The sequence below is a fragment of the Eschrichtius robustus genome, chromosome 20 (genome assembly GCF_028021215.1).
Source record: "Eschrichtius robustus isolate mEscRob2 chromosome 20, mEscRob2.pri, whole genome shotgun sequence".
NCBI lineage: Eukaryota > Metazoa > Chordata > Mammalia > Artiodactyla > Eschrichtiidae > Eschrichtius > Eschrichtius robustus.
In genome coordinates, this window is record NC_090843.1 from 17,276,980 (window position 1) to 17,300,822 (window position 23,843).

Genomic DNA, 23,843 nt, shown 5'->3' on the forward strand with positions numbered 1-23,843 from the left:
TTCCTGAGCTTCAGTTAACTCATCTGTGCAATGGGAATAATGATTGCCCTAACCTCTCAGGAGGCTTGAGGCTTCAGTGAGACATGCTGGACCCAAGGGTGGGGTTCACACCATTGGCTGGTGGAGGCTCAAGAACTTCCATCTGAGTTTGGGATGAGCAGATGCAAACTATTACATATAGGATGGATAAACAACAAGGTCCTATTGTATAGCATGGGGAACTATTTCAATATCCTGTGATAAACCATAATGGAAAAGAACATGCAAAAGAATGTATATATACATATAACTGAATCACTTTGCTGTACCGTAGAAATTAACACAACATTGTAAGTCAACTATACTTAAAATAAAATTTTTTAAAAAAGAACTTCCTTCTGGATATTTCCATGTGTATCTCACCATCCAACCACTAATGTCCCCGGTGAATCTTTGGTGTTTTCTCCAACTTCCCTGCATCACAGCTTTAACTGTCAGATGTCAACATGTAACTTTTATGAAATGTTGAAAATGTGTCACTTTGGGAGAAGGTGCCTCCCCCCCTCCCCAGGCATGTGCATGCTTGTGTGTACTTGAGTGTATGGTGGGTGCCCATGGGCATGAGGACAGGAGGGGCAGCTGGGGCAGCTCCCTCCTCACCTGCCCGAGCTCAGGTGCCCATTGGGGTGGCTGGCTCCTGGTGGGGGCTCTTTCTCCTCTCTGACTCACACTGGTCCAGCTTGGCCTCCCCTCCTGTGAGCCTCGTTGAGCCTGGTTCAAGGTCTTACTAGCGGTGTGCTGGTTTGGACTGGCTTGTGGAGCCACCTGTGCAAATCTCTTCCTAACTCCTTAGATCAAGGATGATGTCACATTGGTAGCTTGAAATCAGCCACGGTGGCAATATTTGCAGCATGGGAATCTGCAAATGATATAAATCAGACTCCCACCCACCCTGCAATGCAGCACACCACTGGTCATACCTGCAGTTATAACAACCCCTGATATTGAGTGCCAGCACCTGCTAGGCATTTGGCATCACTTTTTTTTTTTTTTTTTGGCCGCACCGTGCTGCTTGCAGGATCTTAGTTCCCCGACCAGGGATTGAACCTGCGCCCTTGGCAGTGAAAGCATGGAGTCTTAACCACTGGACCTCCAGGGAATTCCCATGGCATCACTCGTATTTGCACAAAAATCCTGTGAGATATTTATCGTCATCCCCATTTCATATCTGAGGTTCGTAATTTACATGATTTGAATTCAGGTCTCTGCCCACCACACTGAACCGTGTGCCTCAATAAACAGAACCATGAGATGTGATATCGCTGGCAGAGTTGTTAAAGATCATTGATTAGCTAATCACTCCCCTCATTGGACAGGGGAACTGAGCCCAGAGAGGCTCACTATGGCTGGGGGCTTCCTCTGTTAATATTGCAGCTCCCGTCTTCCCACCAGTCTCCCAGCGCCTTTGTGTCCACAAAGCCAAGGTCACTGTCACCTGATGTTCTGCATGCATGGTTGATTTTTTGGAAACTTTACATGCAGATCTTGACATTCAGTGCAAGTTCTATTTTGTTTTGCTTGATTTGACCCAGTGTTCAAGACTCTCAAAAACATATTAAATCTTGCTTGGGCCATTTGTTGTATGTCCCCCTCCTAGATGGGTGCCACACACTGCCTTGATCACTGCACCTTCGCTGCAGGAATTGGGGTTAAACTTTAAAAAAGAATAAGCAAGACAGAGCTTTGTGGCCCAACACTGGACATCTCCACCCTGTCTGAAAGAAGTTCTGGCGTCTACACTCTTTGGAAAGCAGGTTCCTCTCCCACCCCCACCCTGGCTCTGCCTGCCCCACTGACCAGAGTATCTGGATTTTTGTTCCATGAACATCAGCAAATGCTCACTGAGACGTCCTCCCTGACAGACAGTCTCCTGTTTAGAAACTGGGCTCCCTTCTCCCCCCTCCGCTCTGACCAAGGGACCCCCCCCCGCCCCCCCACCAGGACTCCCTTTGCCGTTAGACGTGCATTTCTCCTGCTCTGGAAGAGCGTCTCTGCATCCACAGCCGGCCCTGCCTTCAGAGTCGTGGAGCCGGGGCAAAGGGACCCGCACCAGCCCGGCTAGAGAGCGGACGAGAAACTACTTCTCAGACTCCAGGCGCCTCCCTCCTTCTACGCCCCCTTGTTCTTCGGGGAAAGGTATCCTGTGTGTGCCTCCACCCCGCCCGGAGGGGCAAAAACTCCCTGGTCCCCGACTCGCACCCCCACCCTCGCCTCTCCAGGTGCGGGGCCTTCACGTTCAGCCGCCGCGTCCCCAGGCCCGCACCGCGTCAGGTGAGCTCTCACCTGGGGAGGGTGGGCGCGGGAGCTGGGGGCGGGGCGGGGGCGGACCCGGGGCGGTGGCCCCACCCGCGATGGGGCGGGGCAAGCCGGCGGGGCCAATGAGGCGGGGGGCTCGCCGCCTGCGGGGGTGCGCCGCCAGCGCCGCTCCCGTCCCCCCGCCCGCTCCGCCCCTCCCGGGTTTAAAGCCCCGCGGGCGGCTGGTGGCGGCGCTGCCAGCGCTGAGCGGCGCGAGGAGATGCGACAGGGCGCCGCGCCGCCGGCATCATGCGCCCCCCGCCCGCGCTGGCCCTGGCCGCGCTCTGCCTGCTGGCGCTGCCCGCCGCCGCCGCCGCCGCCTACTTCGGGTCAGTGCCCGTCGCGCCCCGGCCCGCCTGCCTTCCCCTCCTCCCGCTGCAGCAAGGCCAACTTTTCCCTTCCGCTGGCCCTGGCCACGGCGGGATCTCGAACTCAGACCTTAGCCCCGGTGGTACCCAGCCCCATCTCGGGGTCGGAGTTCGCGCCCAGAGCTCCTTCTCTGGCTTCCCCGACTCGGACGCGGATCGCACCTTCTAGCGTCCGAGATCTGGTCCCCTTCACCGCCGCTCTTCTCACCCTGTCCTGTCCGAGACCTCATCCCGCCCACTCGGCCGGGTCTCAGACCCCCACCCAAGCTCCCGGACTCTGCAGGCGTTTCGGACCTTGTCCCGGTCCTCCCCGGGGCTCCCTGTCCCTGCCTGTCCGAGGCGTCCCTCCCGCGCTCGGATGCCCTCTCGGATCCTCACTCGGTGCTCTGTCCGCCCCCATCCTGGGCTCTGTCCAGCCACCCGTCCTTGCCTGGGGCTCCCTCCCGACCCTCTGCCTTCGCCCCGCAGAGCGGAGACCCGGAGGGCTGGCTGGATGGGTGGGGTGGGTTGTTACCGAGGCCGGGGGAGGGGATCGCGCTGATCCAAGAGGGATGGGGGAACCCGCGGACCGTGGGGAGTGTCAGCTGGAGAGCGGGAGGGAACCGTCCGTGGGGGAAACCCAACCAAATCTCAGACCTGGCGTCGGGTGACTTCTCAGGAGAATGACGAAGAGAGTAAGAGGGGAGGCGGTATACATGATTGGAAAAGGAGGGTCAGAGTTGGGGCTGACAACTGGGGAGAGAATGGGTGGGAGTGGGCAGTGTTTGGAGAGCAAGTTACAGGGCAATTGTCCCTCCTTCTCTGACCCTGAATTGCAGGGACTTGGGGTGGGAGATAGGGTCGTGGGTGTGAAGGGACTTTCCTGACCTCCACCCAAAGCCTGTTCTAAATATATACAGTCTCTTACTTTAAATCATGGCACTTTTTGTGATCCTCACCCCAAATCAAGGCGAGGTTTACAGTCTGACCCCAGCAAAGGCAAAAACAAACAAACAAAAACCGAAAAACATAAACCACCTGCAAGTGACCTGCCAGAGGCTGCTGTGACCTGCCAGAGGCTGCTCTTAAGGACCTGGCAGGGAGGGGGCGAATAAGGGTCTGAGAGGGTCTGAGAGGTCCTGCACAGGCTGGAATAAGGGCTGTGGGCTAATTTCCAGGTCATGACCCCTGGTTAAAACATGCCTTGGCTGTGGGCAGTGGCCGCTCCTGAAATATATAGTGGGTGGCGTCAGCCCTGACCCTAGCTCAGGGCTCAGCTTGCTGGTGACCTGGGAAGATCACTTAGTCTCTGGCCTCAGTGTCCCCTTTTGTACAGAGAAGGGGCTAAACTTGATATGACTGAGCCTCTCTATCCACTTCAAGAGCACTGTGCATTCATGTTCGTTTCCCAATGATTTCAGGCTTGAAAAGCCACTGCTCCTCAGCAGACGGGATAAAATGGTTAGGGTACAGACTCTGGGCTCAATCCCCAATCCATCTGCTTGCTAGCTGTGTGCTCTTGGCCAAGTCACTTAACCTCTCTGTACCTCAGTTTCTTATCCGTAAAATGAGGATAATAGTGCTTATTTCATAGGAGGATCATGTGAGTTAGTACATGTAAAGCACTTAGAACAGGGTCTGGCACATAGTAAATGCTCAACTAATGTTACTAATTATTAAGGAGATACAGTGTCTTGATAGTCCAGCCCCAGCAGGGGTTTCTGAGCTGGAATGGAGAGTGGGGGCAGGAGAGGGGTGTGGACAAATGGTGCCTGCATCCTCTTGGATATCAGCTCATTTTCACAATCCTTGTGTTTGCTTGGGTTTGGAGGTTGAGGATGGGGCAAGGGCCAGATGAGATGGGAGGAGAGGGGCTCCAGGAAGCTGGAACCACCCAGGCTGGTGCGGTTGGAAGGGAAAGGAGTTTGTGGCTGTGCACAGGGTTAGAATTTGAGAGCCGTGAGCAAGGGGGCGGTCTTGGAAATGAAAAGGGAGATGGTGGATCAGGCATGGGTTGGGGCTGAGAGGGAACATGTGAGTATGAGCCACCTCTTCCAAGTCATGAGCCCCCCTGGACAGAGCTGGCAAAATACACTCCAGCCACCACCACCCCAGTCTGGGGAGGAGGAAAAATGTTCAGAGAATAAGCTAAAAATGGGGCTTTGTGCTGTTCTGTGTTTGGTCTCAGAGAACAGACAGGATGCAGCCTGAATTCTCACTGAGGAAGCCCTGTCATGACTCAGTTAGGCCAGGTTTTCCATCGTACTATCCGAATTCGCTCTCTGGAAGGAATCTATAACACTGTAGTGAGAATGTGAGGCAATGTGCTTCTCCCTCCTCTAGGTCATTTGCATTTGAAGTCTCATTTCTGATTATAAGATCAAGTGTTTTGGCATCCTGATAAAAGAAAATTCAGATATCAGGAGAGCAGGTGAGGCCAATCTTCTTGGGGCTTTTAAAATCATAGAATCGGACTTTAGAGTTGGAAGAGACCCCCAAAGTTTCTCTGGTCTAACTCCCTGCTTCAAGCAGGTCATGTATTATTATTCCTATTTTTCAGATGAAGGAACCATCATCCCCAAATCAGTGAGCCAGCAGCTGCTTCTGGTGCTTTTACTTGAGTCTAGCACCTAATTCTGGTGATGCTGATAATAACATAACTAGTATTGCAGTTTACAAATAATTTCCTTGTTCAGCCCCTCTGCCATCTGATCCTCAGACCCATTCTTGAGGTATATACAGGATGGGTGTAAATAGTTCCCAAAAGGAAACTGAGGGTCAGAAAGTTTCAGTGACTCACGCTATGTCGCACAGCAAGCTAGTGGGAGAGGCAGGATAGAAACCAGGTCCTGCCGCCAATCTGGACTCTTTGTTCTACAGAGAGTATTAGCCACTAGAGCTAATACTGTGTGGTCACCCAGGAGAGCTGCAGCTGCAAAGGAGCTGCAGAGGGTGAGGAGGTAGAGGGTTGCCCCCTCCCCTACTTGGTTAAATCTGTCAGATTCTTGGCTGTAGTGGGATGGGTGAGGTCACAGCATTCTCCTCTGTCCTCAGCAGTGAGATAGGATGCACTGAGCCCTGCTCGGGTATCAGGTGGGCTCCCAGAGGATGGCACGATGACAGTGGGATGGAAGGTGGACCAGGTTTGTCCTGGCTCTGGACCACTCTCAGTGTTGTCCACGATCGAGTCACTTGCCTTCAAGGTCTTTAGCATCTGGAGGTCCTAATGTTCCCTAACCAGATGGTCCTGGCTTGGAAGTCTAGGATTACTCAAGAGCTCATGTTTTGGCTCAGATGGCTTGGGAATTCTGCAAATATTAAGTTCTGTGGTGTTTTATAAATGAACACTCACTGTATTATGTGATGAGCTGGGTATATGTTAGGCCTTGTCATTCAGTCCAGTCTTTAAGTCATCCCAATGAATTTTGTATCTAGAAATAGTTCCTGTGGATGCAGCTTTTAAAATCGTAGTTGATTTTGGTGGTGCTTTTTAAATGTGTGACCTCTGCCCTGTTTGGGTTTCTTTCCTATCTAGGGATGGTACAGATCCGTTTATGAAAGCACAGGCTTTTGAGTCATCTAGAACTTAGTTTGAATCCTGGTTTTGCCTCTTGCTAGCTGTGTGACTCCAGGCACATGTCTTAACCTGTCTGAGCTTTGGGTGATGATAATACCCATCCTAAAGGCTGGTGTGAGGCTTAATTCAGACAATGAATGAAAGGGCCTGGTAGGGTGCCTGGCACATACTAAGTGCTCAGTACAGGCTCACTCTTGGTGGTTGCTAGGGTTCTAACCATCTTCTTGGGTTGTGGGAGTATCATCATTGTGAAGAAGCAAAACATAACCTTAATTTTTTTTTCCAAATCAACATTACATACAATAAAATGCATGTATTCTAAGTGCACGGTTTGGGTTTTAACAAATGTATGCCCTGTGTAACCACCACGACAATTGCTATATGGAACAGTGCCATCATCCCAAAGGATCCCTTGTGCTCCTTTGCAGTCAACACTCTCTCACCAGCCCCCCGTCACCACTTCCCTGCTTTCTGTCACTTTAGTTTTGCCCATTGTAGAATTTCATATAAATGGAATCATATGGTATATAGCCTTTTGCGTATGAATTCTTTTGCTCAAAATAACGTTTTCGAGATTCATCCATGTTGTTGCATGTATCAGTAGCACATTCCTTTTTTCTGGCTGAGTAGTATTCCATTGTATGGATGTACCGCAATTTGTTTATTCATTCACCAGTTGATGGACATTTGGATCGTTTCCAGTTTGGGACTATTCCAAATAAAGCTGCTGTGAACATTCATGTACATCCCTTTTTGTGGACATATGTTTTTATTTCTCTTGAATACATATCTAGGACTGGATATTTGGATCATATGGTCATTTAAATGTCTTTTTCATTGGGTTATTTGTCTTATTGAGTTGTAAGAGTTCTTTACATGTTTTGGATATAAGTCCTTTGTCAGAAAGTATTGGCAATATTTTTTCCCTGTCTGTAGCTTGCCTTTTCATTTTCTTATTGTTATCTTATGAAGAACAGAAGATTTTAATTGTGATGAAGTACAACTTTTGAACTTTTTCATGTATGGTTTGTGCTTTTTGTGTGTCTCATCCAAGAAATCTCTGCCTATTAGAGGTTGCAAAGATTTCCTCCTATGTTTTCTTCTAGAAACTTCATAGTTTTAGCTTTTACACTTGGGTCTGTGATTCTTTTTGGGTTAATTTGTGTGGATGGTATGGGTAAGGGTTGAAGTTTATTGTTTTCCATGTAGATATCTACTTGTTCCAGCACCATTTGTCAAAAAGATGATCCTTTTTTCATCGTCATCTTTGTTGCAAATTAATTGACCCAATATATGAGGACTTATTTCTGGACTCTGTATTCTATTCCATAAGTGTATCTTTAGGCCAATACCACAGTCTTGATTACTGTAGCTGTATGGTAAGTCTTGAAACCAAGTACTACACGTTCTGTCCTTCTTTTTCAAAATTGTTTTGGCTACTCTAGATCCTTTGTATTTCCACATAAATTTTAGTATCAACTTGTCAATATCTGCAGGAAGGACTGCTGGGATTTTGATTGGGATTGCATTGCATCTATAAATCAATTTATAGATGATTAGCATTCTAACAATATTGAGTCTTCAGGTTTATAAACCGCCCATATCTCTCTTTTGGGGGCTTTTAAGATTTCTTTCAGCAGTGTTTTATAATTTTCAATGTATAGGTCTTGTAAACATTTAAAAAATTATTCCTAAGTGTTTTATGTGTTTGGATGTTTTTTTAAAAATAGTTTCAGGACTGGGTCCTGAGAAAAACACGGTTGCAGGGAAGAAAGGGTAAAAGAAATTTTACTGCTTTGGGGTGGTAGATTGCAAGCCAAACATCACTGATAAGAATCATTGTATTGGGGGAAGGAATTTAGGCTAGCTTGTCTCTGGGCTCAGCTGTAACCCGTGAGGAGCTGGGCTCTAGAGCTGGGGTCAAACCAGCCTCCTCAATGGACGGTGGTGGAGTTTCTGAGGCTGAGTGGGGAGGAAACAGAAGAGAGAGAAGCAAGGGGTCGGGGGGACACCTGGGCTGGAATCTCCTAAGGAAGAGAGGTCCTGGTGCCTTTAGGCTTGTGTGCTCAGGTAGAAGTTGGGCTCAGGAGGAGGTGGGCCAGGTGCTGTGAGGGAGACCCTCACCCTGGCATCAGCCTGAGCAGGATGGGAGCCAGCCTAATGCCCTGCTATAGTGTAAGGAGCGCTGGACTTGGAATCACACAGATCGAGTTCAAATCCTCCAGCCAACCACTTACTAACCGTGACCCAGAGCAAGTCAGTTAACTGCTCTGACCTCAGTTTTCCCAACTATAAAATGGGCTAATCCTTACCTTGTAGGGTCGTTATGAGGGTTTTATGTATATAAAAGTGCTGAAATGCTCTCCACATGTATGGAGTCCAGGAAGTCTAGTGGCCCATCTTAGAGCATCACAGGTTAAAGAGTATCTTTTTGACATTTGTTCCTTCCTCTCTTCATCTTTATCCCAGTTGTTATATAATTTGAATCCTTCCTATACTCAGCCCTTTATGTGCATAATCTCATTTAACCATTGTGACATCCCAGGAGGTAGATGCTGGTGGAATTATCCTCATTTACAGGTGAGTGGGGGTGTGGGGGGAAGCTCAGAGAGGCCAAGTGCCTCAGAGCCAGTGGCGGGCAGCACCTAGATTTGAATTCTAGTCTATCAGAACCCGGAGCCAACCTCTTCATCCCTGCCTTCTGCGCCTGTTGACTACCAGCTGAGGCCTGCCTTCCCCTGGGCAGCTCTGACCCTCTGAGCCCTCCACCCCGTAGCCTACACCTCTCACTTGGCATACGTCGTAGGTATCTCTTGCACTGCATGTCTTCAACTCTTGGTTTGTTACCTAATTTTTTATGTGCTCACGTCTCCAATTCGTGCATAGCGCCCTTTAAGCGTGCATAGCGCCCTTTAAGTGGAAGTCTTGGGGACCTGTTGTTGGTTGACTCCACCCACGGTCCCTAGCGTTGCTTCCTGGTCCACAGTGAGTGTCGGGGTGGGCAGTCCCCTCTCCCTTTTGCTGACCCTTCCTCGCCCCCAGAACCTCCCTCTCTGCCCCATCACGTTTGCTCTTTCTGCATGGCCCTCTCAGGCACATGCTGCTTGGCCATGACCTGGCCTCTGTCAGCATAGGAATGGGAAGCAAAGCAGAGAGCAGGCACTAGCCCCCATCAGACTCCGGAAGTCAACCACACCTGGCCTTCCATGGGAATCCTGGGGGCAGCAGAAATGAGCTGGGGGTGGGGCAGACACCTCAAGCCCAGACCCTCTCACTGGAGAGACTGAAGAGAGAGGGTGAAGAGTCTCAAAGAGCCTAGAGAAAATCAAACCACCATGTTCAGTCTGTCTTGGAAATTCCAAAGAGACTAGTTTTAGGGCAAGAGCAGAGAAGGTCTGCTTTCCCCATAGGGACAATCCCTTTGAGGCCAGATGTGTTTCAGATTTCAGGAGTTTTCAAATTTTAGCAAGATAATACAATACACATACCACGTATAACATAATATCCCTAGCAAGGTATAGGGCAGCCCCCAGTAATCGGACACGATTATTTTTGCAGAAAAACATCTACATGTTGGGATAAATATAGACCATAAATATTCTCACTTTGGCTCAGGTCAAGTCTTGCTGCCACATGAGTTTGCCACAACTGTACCCAAGAATTGTAGTTGTCGGAGATTTCTGGAGTCCAGAATCATGGATAAAATTTTCTGAACCTGTCACGTGTCATCACGAGAGGTTGGGTACATTGAGTTTTAAAGAAAGACCTGGGCCAGGTTCTCACTGTGTATCAAAGGGAGGCTCTGGCTGCCCAAGCACAGCTTGTCCCCAGAAACTGAGGTTCAGAGGGAAGCAGCCTGGCTCTCCCTGTCCCCATAGGGGCTGAGCTGGTCGGAGGAGTCAGGGTCTGACTGACCGAGGCCAGACTGCCCTGAGATCTGGGTCGGTCCAGATCCCAGTTTGAGGGCTGGGGCAGGCATGGCCACAGGGAAGCTTCTCCAGAACCACACCCCTCCAGAGCCACGCCCTTCCAGAGCCTTTGAGGCTTGAGCTTGGGAAGGTTTGGTGGTGAGGATGGGGGATATTAGGTAACCCCTGCAGCCTGGGAGTGAGATGGCAGGGAGGCCAGTGGTTTGGGCCTGGGGTGGAGGGGACTGAGGGAGAGCCTGGAGCTATACTCTGTCTGGCGTTAACACCTGAGGGATGTATGCAGTCAACAGGTGCCTGGGCTGGGGATGGGGGTGCCTCAGGGGATGAGAAACCAGGACCTCTGCCAAGGGGGTTACAGCCTACTTGGAGAGACTGTCTATACAGCCCTGAGGAGGAAGAAAAGAAGTGAGCCGTGCAGAACTAATAGTACTACATCTGAAAAACTGGGAGAAGACAAAGAAGTTGGATGGTTAGAGTGGGATGGGGCTGGCAAGTAAGGAGGACTTCCTGGAAGAGGCAGACAAGCATCTTAGGTTACTAGAGCTAGATAGGGCCTCAGGATCACCTTTCCCATTCCCTGCATTTTTGAGTCAAGTGTTGAAAAAGGCTGTGGTTATAAGAGTCCAGGGGATCCATGAGGGCTTTTAGACTGGGAAAGGCAACCCAGGTAGCAATTACAGCATGAAGAAAGGCATGGAGGTTGGACTGAGTTAGCCATGGCAGGAAGACAAGGAGGAGCCTGGCCTGGCATGAGGGGAGGGGCCCTTTGCTACAACCCTGGTTGGCTCTGCATCCAGGAGAGTCCGAGGTGGGAAGTTGTTCTTGTCCTGTTCTGGAGGACCCTGCTGTATTCCCAAGGAAGCCATTTATAACTCCATCCATACCCTGGGGCTGTCCTGACCACTTGGGCCCTCACTAGGCATATTCAGAGAGTGGCTCCTTGACCAGGCTGGAGGTTCCTGCTATCCTTAGGGCTGAGGGGAGGGGTGTGGAGGGGCATGAGCCATCCCTGGGACCTGCAGGAGGACAAATGGAATTTGCAGCATGGGACATCTCCTCCTAGAGCATATGTAAACAATGGAATTGTCCTCATCACAGGGTGATCACACACAAGGCATTCACCAGGGGCCAGGCCCTCCCAGGGCCCACAGCCCAGCCTGAGCCTGCTGGGCTCAGGGATAAGGGTGACCACCCGAGAGCCTGCCAAGCTGGTTAGTTGGTCAACTTACCATGGTTAAAAACACTTGGCCAAAATTGCCCAGCCCACGAGCCAGGATCCCATGGTCGGGGCAGAGCTGGGTGTGGGTGTTGGTTGTCCCAAGATGATACAGCCTCAGCGACTACTTGCCTTTCCCTGCCGTCCCCATGCTGTGTCCCCTAAACGACTCCTCCCCTGGGTCAGGGCTGGGCCTGTGAACCCAAGAAGCTGGGGAAGCTTATCTTAAGGCTTCCAGCCCCCTTTCTCTCCTCCCCTTCCTTTCCTCACCCCAGACTTCCCCTTTCTCTCTCCTCTTCATGATCCCAGACTCCCTCCTCTGAGCTTCCTCTGTCTAGCAAAGTATGTTCTCAGGTACTGGCATTATTATATCAGACTCTCACACTTCAATATGAATTGGCAGGCCACTGCTCCAAGCTTTATCTCTGACTCTTGGCTGAAAAGAAACTGAGTTTTAGACCAGGGTCCTCTCTCCCTTCAGCTGCTCAGGGGGCCAGAGGAGTCCTGACCAGTCTTCCTTCCCTTCAATCCTACCCGTCTTGCGTTCCGATCACCCTAGACATTTACTATGATGAAGGCTGCTTTTGCTTCCCTGAAGTGTTACATTAAAACTGAAAGCAGAGACCGCCAATCTTGATGGGAGCAATCGGGAGACCCGGGGTGCAGTCCCAGCCCTGCCACTAACTCAGTGGATCATCTTGGACAAAAATCTTACATGAACTTCCAGGGCACCAGACAGATCAAAGCAGAGACTTGCATACTTGGCAAACCTCTTGCCTTCCTGCCTGCACTGCAGAAGCCTCTGGGGTACCTCCCAGAAGCCATCAGGGCAAAACATCTGGACTGGGTGGTCCTGAAGGGTTTCCCCAGCCCTAGAATATAATGATTCAAGTGGTGTACATTTGGACCCAGCCAGGGACGTGGGGGAGGTGCTTATCATCCCAGACTTGTGAAGGGGAGGGATTCCTTTGCACGGGAGTGACTTTTGGTACCCTCCATGGCCACTGTGCCACCTGATCTATCCATGCCAGGGGCAAAGACTTCCCCTCCACAGCTTCAGCCTGAGCCTGAGTGGAGAGGCAGGGAGACAGGAGGAGGAAGGGGGAAGCATTTCCTCCACAGGTTTTGCACCAGCCAGGCTCTAAATGCCCGAGATTGTTGAGATGCAAAGCAAGCTTGTTGGGCGGCCTGCTTGCTGCCCACTTAGCTCCTGAGCACCCGTCTCCACGATGCCATCCTCAGCAGGCAGCCCAGTCGGGCGGCTGCAAAACAGGAAGTGGAGCTGCTCTCGGAGAGATAAAGCCCACAGCTGGGCCAGTCTCTTTTCTCTCTGAGCCAGGGGTGGGCTGGTGGGGGGCGGGGAGGTGTGCTGATTCAGTCCTCGAGGTGGGTTCTGAGGCTAAGAGGTGGGGAGGAGAGGAAGGCTGAGACCCAGACAGGGATACAGCGAGCAGTCTGGTTTGTTTTGCTCTTCTGTGGCCTGAAGCTGATGCTCAATATTGATATTTAAATAGAAGAGTGAGTGAAAGGATGGGGGAGGAGGAGTTGGAGGAAAAGTGGGAAACGGTACCTGCCAAATTTGCCATTAAGGCTTCTCACTAAGGACATCCTCATGGAGGAGGTATGAGGTGACTGAGTTTTGTCAAGGAGAGAGGAGCCTGAAGGATGGAGAGAGGGATGTGCTTCTCAGCAGTGTAAACCTCGGGGCCCCACAGATGACGGGAGGAGGGGAGAGGAGCCAGGGGTGTGGAGGGGGCCCCCTCTCTGAAGAAGGACTGCCCGGAGCCATGTGCCCTCTTTTCCTGGGCCAGACACTGTCCTCGCTAACTCTCCCCTGCTGGGAAGAGGTGGCAACTGGAGAGGACAGGTGGGGGTGGGGAGTGTGAGTGTGAGTGTGAGTGTGTGTGTGTGTGTGTGTGTGTATAGGGGGATTTAGTGAGGGCGGGAGAGGTGGGCTGAGATATTTGAGATGAAAGCACAAAAGGTGCACTTACCATGCAAATGGCCCTGCAGCGGAAGCCTGTTATCGGAGCATCTAATAGGGTTTTGCGGGGCCAAGGCCAATGCTCCAGGCAGGGCAAGGCTTTCCTGGTTCCCAGGTAGCTGCCTGCAGTTGGCACCAGCCCTGGTGCCAGGAACAGCTCCTGGTCCCTCCAGCTAAGTGTCCAGACAGGCTGGCATGACCTGGTGTCCTGGGAACCGCCAGTTTTGTCTTGTGCCACCCACCTGCTCACCCACCCACATCCTGGGGGCGGTCTCCTCTGGAACCGTCAGACCCTCTCGAGCAGAAACAGGGATGGGGGTAGGGGTGGAAGAACAGAGCCTGGGCACCCCCAGGTGATGGGAAGTGCTCTACACCTGCTGGGCCTTCTCCAGAGAGCTCCCAAGAGCTTCCTTCAGCCCCCTCTCCACCCCGGGCCTCCCACTACAGGCAGGAGGGGACTGGCTGAGGTCAGGTTCTTACCCAGATGGTGTTAGGAGATCTGATCCGGGTCCCTGAGCAACTATTGTTCCTCTGGGACTTGGGCTGGTTCAGAGCCTTCTCCTTCCCTGCCGCTTGGGGTCTGGGGAGAGTTTGCAGTGCTTTGAATTCAGCCAAGTTCCCTCCAGACTGTGAGCTCCTTGAGGTTATGAGTGTGGGTCCCAGCACCCAGCACAGCACCTGGCACGTAGTAGATGCTTAAGAATGACACTTAACTGGGAGCTTACCATGTGACAGATACTGTTCTAAGAGCTCTACAGCTGTTAATTCATTTAATCTCACAATAACCATGTGAAATAGGTCCTGTGATTATCTGCATTTCACAGATCAGGCACAGAGAGGTGAAGTGCCTTGCCCAAGGTAGAACAGCTAGTAAGAGGTGGAGGTGGAATTTGAACTGAGGCAGTCTGGCTCCAGTCATGCTCTCCTACTAGTCAAGGTGTATTTGTTAGATAGAATGAGCTTAGGGGGTGAGTGGACATCCCTGGGGTCACCAGTGAGTGAGGGCAGACCTGGGACCAGACTACCCAGGCCAGAACAGCCTTGGGGGCCTGAGGTCCTTTGGTCCCCACACTCTAGCAAGTGACGGGTGATCATTCCAGGGTGAACTCTAGTTCTGCTCAGGGGTTCGCTGGTCCCTGGGGTCCTGTGGACGATAGACCAAAGCAGTCTCCTGGGAGGCTTCCCCAAAGCCTGGGAGAACCTACTTTTGCTTCCTTCAAGGTCATCCCAGATGGGGCAGCTTTAGCCAAAACTGTGGATGGGGTGAGCCTTGAACAGGGTGAAAGAAGGCACGGGCGGGAAAGACCAGGCATGGACAGAGGGGGTCTGGGTGGGTAGGATGTGAGATGAAGTCCGGAGGGGCACCCTTGACTTTTCCCACTTTGGAGGGAGACGAGGTGGCCTGGGAAGCGGCTGGGGAGGCTCTGGGGTCAAAGCCAAAGGCATCTCATTGTGTGAGGGTGGGGGCTTCCAGTCTTATCAACCTGACCGCCAAGGGCCATGGGCTGAGGGTGCAAAGGACAGAGGGGCACAGGCTGGGGGCAAAGAAGGGAGGAGAATGGAGCTGGTCACGTGGGGTGGTTGCTTTCCTAATGGGACAAAAGAGGCTGGAAGTCAACCTGGGAGAGCCCGACAGGAAACAGGAATGGGGGAGACAGACCAGCTGGGCCAAAGCAGGTGCAACTGATGGGGAAGGGTTGGTCCCAGGTGTCTCAGGGGCACTTGAGTCAGGCAGGGGCCTGAAGGCGCTCTTATCCCTCAGCCCAGAAGGGTAATCAGCAAGTTTGCAGATAATCTGTCCTCTGCTCTTCAGTCCAGAACACTGCTCGCTTGCTTGACTGATAGCATCCGACCTGACCATGGGGAGGTGTCTTCATTAAAGCCCCAGATTTTGTCTGGATTCCTTAGACTCAACGAAGCTCACTCTATCTTCTCTGGTTGTACATCTTACCCTCAAGATGCTCAACTAACATGTGGAGATTTTTGCAGAAGGGCTTGGTGGGTGGGGTTCTCAGGCTTGGAATGCCGGATAGAATGATTTCTTCAATGGGAACGGATCATGCCCACGGACCCCGGAACAGGTTGGGACCTGCAACACCTAGAATTCTTCTGAGGTCCAAGAAGAAACCGTCTCTAGCAGATGCCACGGCATCCATAGGGCATGTGTCAGAGCATTTACTAGCACTGTTTAAGGAAATCAGTTGAGGTATTTTCTAAGTTTGATGTCCTGGCACTATTTCTTCAAAGGAAAAATGGTCCCAAACTGCAACATAGAAAACAAATAAAAGGGAAACTGGGTCCTGGTATGTCTCTCCGTTGTCTTCCTAGGTCCTATGGGGGCCCCTGAGGCAGCGTGAGGGGGCCTTTTTTGAGAGCAGCCCTGGGCAGACCAGGGCCCAGTATGGCCTGAAGCTCCTGTGCGGTTGGCTGCCTTTCCTGACCATTAATCGCTACTAAGTGTCATTACTGCTAATAAAATTAACCGACTTTATACTGGACTCCTGGGGCCATCAATCACAGGGTCTATTACGCGAAATTAAAAAAACAGTGGCCTGTTGATGGGGGGAAAATGTGTTTGCCGAGCCTGGCTCACAAGTGCAGCGTAGGGTGTGCTGGTACTCCACAGCTGTCAGAAGGTGGTGATCAGGGACGGCACCCTTAATTAGACAAACTGACTCTCAGCCTTGACATCGTTCTACAGATAGGAGTGTCTCAAGTAAGAACAGAGATGACCACAGGAAGATTCTGGGGCCAGGGGCTGAAGAGCTCCCCAAATTCTCCCTCCCATTCTCACCTCTGTTTCTCTCTATGGGTTTGGTTCATTCTTTTTCTCTCTCTTTGGACCAGCTTTCTATCTCTTGAGTTACAAGCCCAAAGAAAGAGAAAACAACCGTATGCTCTCTTAAGTCAAAGAAAGAGAGAAAAAGATAGAGAGAGCAAATGTATGCTCTCTTAAGTCAAATTCCAAATTCCTAGAGAAAGAACTGATTGGCCCAGCCTGGGTCATGTGATCCTCAGTGGTCCAATCAACAGGCCAGAGCAGCAAGATCATATGGTATAAAATGGCAGACAGGGTAACCATGTAGATAGAAGGAACAGGTAGGCAGCCAACCCAACAGGTGTCTGAAAGAGTAATTTAAAGGGCTTAGTAATAAGCACTCAAAATGTGGTAGATAAGGGAATTCCCTGGTGGTCCAGTGGTTAGGACTTGGCACTTTCACTGCTGGGCCTGGGTTCAATCCCTGGTCAGGGGATTAAGACCCCACAAGCCACATGGCATGGCCAAAAAAAAAAAAAAAAAAAAAAAACCGTGGTAGATAATATTATATAATAGAATATAAATTATACATTATATAACATATAATATAGCTTAATGATATAAAAATAATAGCTATTATTCTTATAATGGAATTTGAGACAGGCCTTGAAGGATCTGCAGTCCTGTTGGCCAAAATTCCCATCATTCCCTGCTCATTCTCTCATCTGTTAATCACTACTACAAGGGAGGTCCCAATTTCTGAAACACAAGAACTCCGTGAACAGAAGCTGCCCCTCACACCAGCCCCTGGTGTGGGGAGGAAGACATTCGAGGGGCTAGATGGCTGCTGCTCCCTTTGCTCCTGCAGCCCCCAAGCTGCCCTCCACACCGGAAGCCAGTCAGGGTGGGGTATCCTGGGCTGGAGTTGACATTGGGTTCTGCTCTGGACCTGCCAAGGGTCAAGCTCTAAGGGTTTCCTGCCAGACTGCAGGGAGGGGTTTGGGTGTAGACCTGGTGGACTGGAAATTTACCCATTTGCCCCCAGATTAATGATTAACGGGTCCCTGCCCTCACCCTGTCTGGGAGGGGAGCCCAGGGCCGGGCTGGGCCAGGAGGAGCCCGATAGCATCTGTCTCTGCTCGGGGGTTTCGGAGATTTGCTCCACACTGGGTTGGCTGCACCTGATGGATTTGGGATCTACGGGCACTTTCTGGGGGCACCTGGGACCTGGCCAGGACCCACACCCTCCCTGGGGTAGATGGGGAGGGTGTGGCATCCAGCCAGATGTCCTGGCTGGGGCAGGTGGCTCCAAGCAGGAGAGCCGTGCCCTTGGCTCTGTGGGATGTGGGCCTCTCTGACCACTCAGGGCTTGGCCACAGGGCTTGCCTTGGCTGGTGGCACTTGAGCACTATGGGGTGCAGCCCAGACCTGGCCACACAAGTGACAAGTGCCACATCCAAGCAGGAGCTTTAAGAGCCATCGCCTGGTTCCACCTTTGATCTTTTACCACGGCCACAAGGCCAGCAAATTCCAGAAAGGGTCTGCTTCCTCAAGCCTGGGTGCCAGAGTGATGTATATTTCACCCACTCCGAGGGCCACCAGGGTACAGGACAGCAGATATTTTGAACTGGGAGAAACATCTCATGGACCGCTTCTGGGCGGAGGGAAGGTGAGCTCTATTTGTAGTCCCCACCTTGGGACTTCCCTGGCAGTCCAGTGGTTAAGACTCCGAGCTTCCACTGCAGAGGGCATGGGTTCGATCCTTGGTCGGGGAACTAAGATGCCGCGGGGCACAGCCAAAAAAAAAAAAAAAAAATCACTGTAGTCCCCACCTTGCTGCTGATCAGCTGTAAGACTCAAGTTAGTCACTGCCTCTTTGTAAAACCTTTGTTTCCTTCTCTGTACAAAGGGAAGACTCTGCCCAGGTTAGAGAGTAAAGCATCTTGCAAGAGGAAAGAGTTTTGAGAAACTCCAGCTAGCAGGAAAGTGAAACAGCAAGTCCCAGCCCCTGTGGTTAGTAACTTTTCAAATAATCCTCCCAGCAGCCCCAGGAGGTAGCGAGGATCACACTTTCCATTTTCCAGAGGAGAAAATCAGTGCCTCTAGGTTACACAGCTAGGAAGTGACAGGCCACTGGAACGTGGCAGCCTGATTCAGCATCCATGGACTTCAGATATAGTAGAGCAAAGAGTCTGGAGCTGGTGGCCTGATGAAAATATACCTCTTTCATCTTCATCCACCTGTCAGTCCATCCACCCATCCTTCCTTCCTCCCTTCATCTCTCCATCCTTCCACCTTTCCATCCATTCGGGTATTCCCTAAGTATCTTTTTGTAACAGGCCTGGAGTGGCCAGATGGTTAAAGATCTATCTGGGGATTATGGAAACAAGTTAGGTTGGCATGGCATTACTTGGGCAGCAACCTAATGTAAGGGAGAGAGGGATACCAGGGAAATTGGCTGGACGTCTTCTTAATGTCGACATCCCTCTGCCTGCCCCTCTTAGGAACATGCAAGCCAGGCAGCAGCCAATGCTATGCGCAATATTTCCCAAACTGCCCTGATCCTCAAAGCTGCCCAGGGAATGTGGAAAATATACAGATTCCCAGGTCCTATTCCAGACCAAGAGAAGCAGAATTGCTAAGTATAGATCCTGGGCATCTGTATTTTTAATAAGCACCTCAGATGATTTTTCTGATTGGGCAAGTTTGGGAAATAAGGTGGGTGAGAAGAGCAGAGACTTTGGCTTCTGGAAAACTTGGGTTTGAGATCTTGCACTAGCTCTTGTTATAAGCACCTTGGTTTCCTACTCTGTAAAATGGGGGCATGACCCCATGGGGCCAGCCTCCCTCCTAGAAGGGTGAATAATGCAGCCCCCAGGAAGGCCCTTCCACTCACCTGCCCCACATTCTTAGGGATTGTCATCCTTCCTCCTCCCCTGTCACGACCCAAGGGTCACTGGTCTCCCTTCTCTCTTGCCTCCTCTAGCCTGACCGGGCGGGAGGTCCTGACACCCTTCCCGGGTCTGGGCACCGCCCCTGCCCCAGCACAGGGTGGGGCCCACCTGAAGCAGTGTGACCTCCTGAAGCTGTCCCGCCGGCAGAAGCAGCTCTGCCGGCGGGAGCCAGGCCTGGCTGAGACCCTGCAGGATGCCGCACACCTCAGCCTGCTCGAGTGCCAGTTTCAGTTCCGGCATGAGCGCTGGAACTGCAGCCTAGAGGGGAGGACGGGGCTGCTCAAGAGAGGTAGGGAGGAGGGCTGGGAGGAGGAGGGCTGGGAGGGAGGAGGGCTGGGGGAGGAGGGCTGGGAGGAAGAGGGCTGCGGGGAGGAAGGCTGGAGGAGCAGGGCTGGGAGGAGGAGGGCTGGGAGGGAGGAGGGCTGGGGGGGAGGAGGGCTGAGGGAGGAGGGCTGGGGGGGAGGAGGGCTGGGAGGAGGAGGTTTGGGGAGGAGGGCTGGGAGGAGGATTAGGAGGAGGAGGGTTGGGGAGGAGGAGGCTGCCTTTCCCACTCCCCAGGCCCCTGTCCCCAAGCCACGTTGCCCTTACAAACCCAGCACAGTCCTGAGTAAGAAGGGTCCTGGAGTTAATGAGGCCTAGCTTTTCCCTGTTTGGCGGGGGCAGGGGAGCAAGGAGGACGCAAGAGAGGAGAGGAGGCGCACCACCCATTACTGGAAGAGCCCACAGATGAGATGGGTGGTCCCCCAGTCCCTTCCCTCAGCCTCCTACACACACACACACACACACACACACACACACACACGTCACACACACACTTACACTCACAAAGGTATGAGAGCAGATAAGGAGGGATGGCAGTTAATAGTTGGCCAAGTGACATGACACAGGCCAACAAAAGACTTCATTTGTTCATTCACTCACCTGTTTCTTTGTTGATCATAAGCATCAGTCCATCCTTCCCTCCCTCCCTTCCATTCCCACCCTACCTCCCTCCCTCCCTGCCCGCCCCATGTCTCCACTTGGCCATCACTTCACTAAGCATCTGGTGAGGCTCTCAGCGAGCCAGGTACTGTGCTGGATGCTGGAGATACAGAGCCGAACAAGACCCCATCTTCCCTCAGAAAGCATTCAGCCCAAGTGGGGGAAAAGGTCATCCTGTGACTATCACCAAGCATCAACGGGCTTTTGACAAAAAAGGGAGTGATGGTGGATCAGAGCAGCCCACCCCCTTTTAGGCAACTGTTCCCCGTGGCTGGGAGGGTCTGAGCAGAGCTGATGCCCCCCCCACCTCAGTGTCACAAGCACCCCAGGTACATCAGAGAGCAGGTAGAAGGTAGTGAGCTCACAGGGGAGGCCAGCTCTGGGCTGCACCCCATAGTGCAAGCGTTGTGATTGTCTTGGAAGTGGGTGGATGGTTGGTTTGGGACCAGTCAGGAGGGAGACCCGAGGTCACTCAGTCATTGGGCCTACTCCCCAGTAGGTAGCAGAGGGTGGTGACATTGAGAGGCATCAGGAAGCACAGGAAGCATATTTCAGAGGATCAGGGGCTCAGAAACGGGTCGGTCCAACTTGCTCACACATCAGCTTGGAGTCAAGGTCAATGGTTTAACCCAGCTTCGCCACTCGCCAGATGCCCATGTCACTTTTCTCTGCATCTGTGTTCTCACCTGTTTAGTAGAAGGAGCAGCCCCTGTCCTGCCGCCCTTAGAACCTGGGCACACACTCCCTTGGGAATTGGAAGTTCCATTTAAACAGCAACTTGCATCCTGAGTTTAAGGGGCAGGTGACAGGGGGGCTGCCCTGAGCTGTGCCCTCAGGTTCACAGGCCCTTCATCCTGCTCGCCACAGCGGCCCCACCACCCGCTCTATCCTCAGAGGGCAGCAGACAGCCCCTGAGCCCACTCTCCTCCTCCCTCCCGATCCCCCCGGGGCCCGGCCCAGGTTTCAAGGAGACGGCCTTCCTGTACGCGGTGTCCTCGGCCGCCCTCACGCACACTCTGGCCCGGGCCTGCAGCGCCGGGCGCATGGAGCGTTGCACCTGTGATGACTCTCTGGGCCTGGAGAGCCGGCAGGCCTGGCAGTGGGGCGTGTGCGGCGACAACCTCAAGTACAGCACCAAGTTCCTGAACAACTTCCTGGGGCCCAAGAGAGGAAGCAAAGACCTGCGGGCACGGGTAGACGCCCACAACACCCACGTGGGCATCAAGGTGAGCACGTTCCCGGGTGACCCAAGCCCCTCCCAGCCAGAGTGCAGGGCTGGGGAGCGAGGTCTCGAGGAGGCCATTATCCGCCCTGCCCCCCAGCACACACACAGAGCCGGCCCAGGATGAGCCTCATCCTTTCAACCAACATTCCTTGGGCGTCCATTCTGGACCATTACCAGGTACCGGGAAGTAGGGAAGGATCCTGGGCATCATTATCAGCTGGGCGGCAGGTGCGAGCTTGGCTGAGGATGGGGCCTTGGTGAGGCAGAAATGTGTTTGGAGAAGGGTCTCCATTCCAAGCACTGGCCTTCCTGGAGGTCCTAGAAGCCAAGGTAGTTTGAAAACTGATCTGGTGCAACCCCTGTCCCTTCTCCATTTTACAGAAGACAGAGGAGGCCCAGAGAGGGGAAGGAACTTGGCTGAGGTCACACAGTAGTGGGAGGGCTGGAGGGTAAAAAGTATCTAGGCCTATTTGGACCAGAAAGCTGGGAGAGGCTAGGGCTCCATTTCTTTAAGAAATTGTGTTCTGTGTTCTGTTTCCTTATCACTGAGTTTGTGTAAACCGGGGCTGCTGTGTTCAGTTGTGCAAGCTGTCTGCTCCACAAGGACTTCGGGCCAGGGGAGGAGCTGGGGCTAAGATCCGGCCCACACTGCTCTCACCAAGATGTGAGGACCGTCTCTGCCCAGAGGAAGGGGCGCCTAGAGCTAGTTTGCACTAAGGTGCCACGTGGGCCAGCTTGAGTCTTATCTGCCCCCCGCATGTGGACCTTCCCCTGTCTCTTTCCCATCTTCCTGTTGCTCCCCGGCCAGGGTTGGTGCTCTAGGGTCTGTGGGCCCGGGTCTCTGACCACGCCTCCCTTCTGCCTCTCCTCGCAGGCCGTGAAGAGTGGCCTCAGGACCACGTGTAAGTGCCACGGCGTGTCGGGCTCCTGCGCCGTGCGCACCTGCTGGAAGCAGCTCTCCCCATTCCGCGAGACAGGCCAGGTGTTAAAGCTGCGCCATGACTCAGCCGTCAAGGTGTCCAGTGCCACCAACGAGGCCTTGGGCCGCCTGGAGCTGTGGGCACCAGCCAGAGCAGGCAGCTCCACCAAGGGCCCGGCCCCACGGCCTGGGGACCTGGTCTACATGGAGGACTCACCCAGTTTCTGCCGGCCCAGCAAGTACTCGCCCGGCACGGCGGGCAGGGTGTGCTCCCGGGAGGCCAGCTGCAGCAGCCTATGCTGCGGGCGGGGCTATGACACCCAGAGCCGCCTGGTGGCCTTCTCCTGCCACTGCCAGGTGCAGTGGTGTTGCTACGTGGAGTGCCAGCAATGCGTGCAGGAGGAGCTTGTGTACACCTGTAAGCATTAGGCCCACTGCCCAGTGTGCCAGCTGGGCTCTGCCAGGACCTCGCATGGCACCGGGCCACCTTGAGGCCACCCAGCTGTCCAGCCAGCCTTCCTGGGCAGGTGCACGCAGCGTGCATGCACTCACCCATGTGCATGCCAGGGCACCTGTGCTCCTCTCCCCACTGGGTCCCATCAGCCTTCCCCTCCCTCAACTCGAAAGGTGGGAGCCCCACCCCTGAACCCAAGGGTCCCCAGCCTTGTTGAGGACTTGGAGCGGGAGGGCAGAGTGGGAAGGATGTGGAGGAAAATAAGGGAGGCCAAGAGGAGGGCAGGACTGAGGTTTTGGAGAGGAGAGGGGGTATATCCCGTGATCTCGATTCCTGGGATTAGTGGCCTAGAGCCAGCAAGATGTTGGGAGGTGAGCTTCTGGGCCACGAAGGCCCAGGGAGGCAGGGTCAGTCAGAAGCAAAGGCTGGAGTCTGCCTGGGATGGGTCAGTCCAGCTGTAAGTGTGACCGGGGTCCACTTATGCTGTGAGGCCCCAGCGCAGCTGGCATTCGTGATACACAAGAGTTGGTTTATGAGTTCTGATTCGGTTACGTTTGTGCACTCACAGCTACTCATCTAATTAAGATTTTTTACCAGGGCTAGCGTTATAGGCGTGGGAAAGTCTTTGCTAAGCCTGGCTCCTTGGGGGACCCCTTCATTTACTAATGGTCCCCCACCTTGGCTCTTACCTGAGGAAGAGAAGTGACTGCTAATTCCCTCTGATCCTGTGGACCTTTCCATTGCTGCCTACTGAGGCCCTGAGAGGGAGGAGAGAGAAGCTGGTACATACACAGGGGTGCACACAGGCACCCCCCCACACACACATGCATGCACACCCCTTGGACCTGCCAGGCTGAGGGCTCTCATTCAGTGACACACACCTCTCTGGTTCAGGATCAAGACCTTGCAGGGGTCACTTCGCTGGAAGCTGTGTGCTTTCCCAGAGGAGAGCCCGATGCCAGCCGGGAGGAAGTGACCTCCTTCGGGACGCCCTTGGCTGCTTTGCTGGCCCTGCCGCGCCCTCTGTCAGCTTCCCTTCTCCCGGAACCCAGAGTTGCTGACCCTTTGCTGAGACAGGAAACTCTTCAGAATCAGCCGAATGCTGAGAAACCGTCTGTGCAAGCCCCAGGAAGAAGCCCCCGGGGCTCCCTGTGATCTCCACGGG

At 53.0% G+C, this 23,843-nt stretch overlaps 1 protein-coding gene across 1 annotated transcript; it reads left to right on the forward strand.

Annotated features, from left to right (window-relative positions):
• The first annotated feature begins 2,583 nt into the window (after positions 1 to 2,583).
• On the forward strand, positions 2,584 to 22,653 carry WNT9B (Wnt family member 9B). Its single transcript, XM_068531739.1, has 5 exons — positions 2,584 to 2,785; positions 2,872 to 3,199; positions 19,132 to 19,388; positions 21,041 to 21,306; positions 22,180 to 22,653. Exons 1-5 carry the CDS (start codon positions 2,584 to 2,586, stop codon positions 22,651 to 22,653), a joined length of 1,527 nt encoding a protein of 508 aa, XP_068387840.1.
• The last annotated feature ends 1,190 nt before the right edge of the window (positions 22,654 to 23,843 follow it).

Coding starts and splice junctions, on each gene's coding strand:
- WNT9B (XM_068531739.1), top strand. CDS start 2,584: ATGCGCCCCCCGCCCGCGCTGGCCCTGGCCGCGCTCTGCCTGCTGGCG. Junction 2,786..2,871: donor CTCAGACCTTAGCCCCGGTG/GTACCCAGCCCC, acceptor CGCACCTTCTAG/CGTCCGAGATCTGGTCCCCT. Junction 19,389..21,040: donor GACGGGGCTGCTCAAGAGAG/GTAGGGAGGAGG, acceptor GGCCCGGCCCAG/GTTTCAAGGAGACGGCCTTC.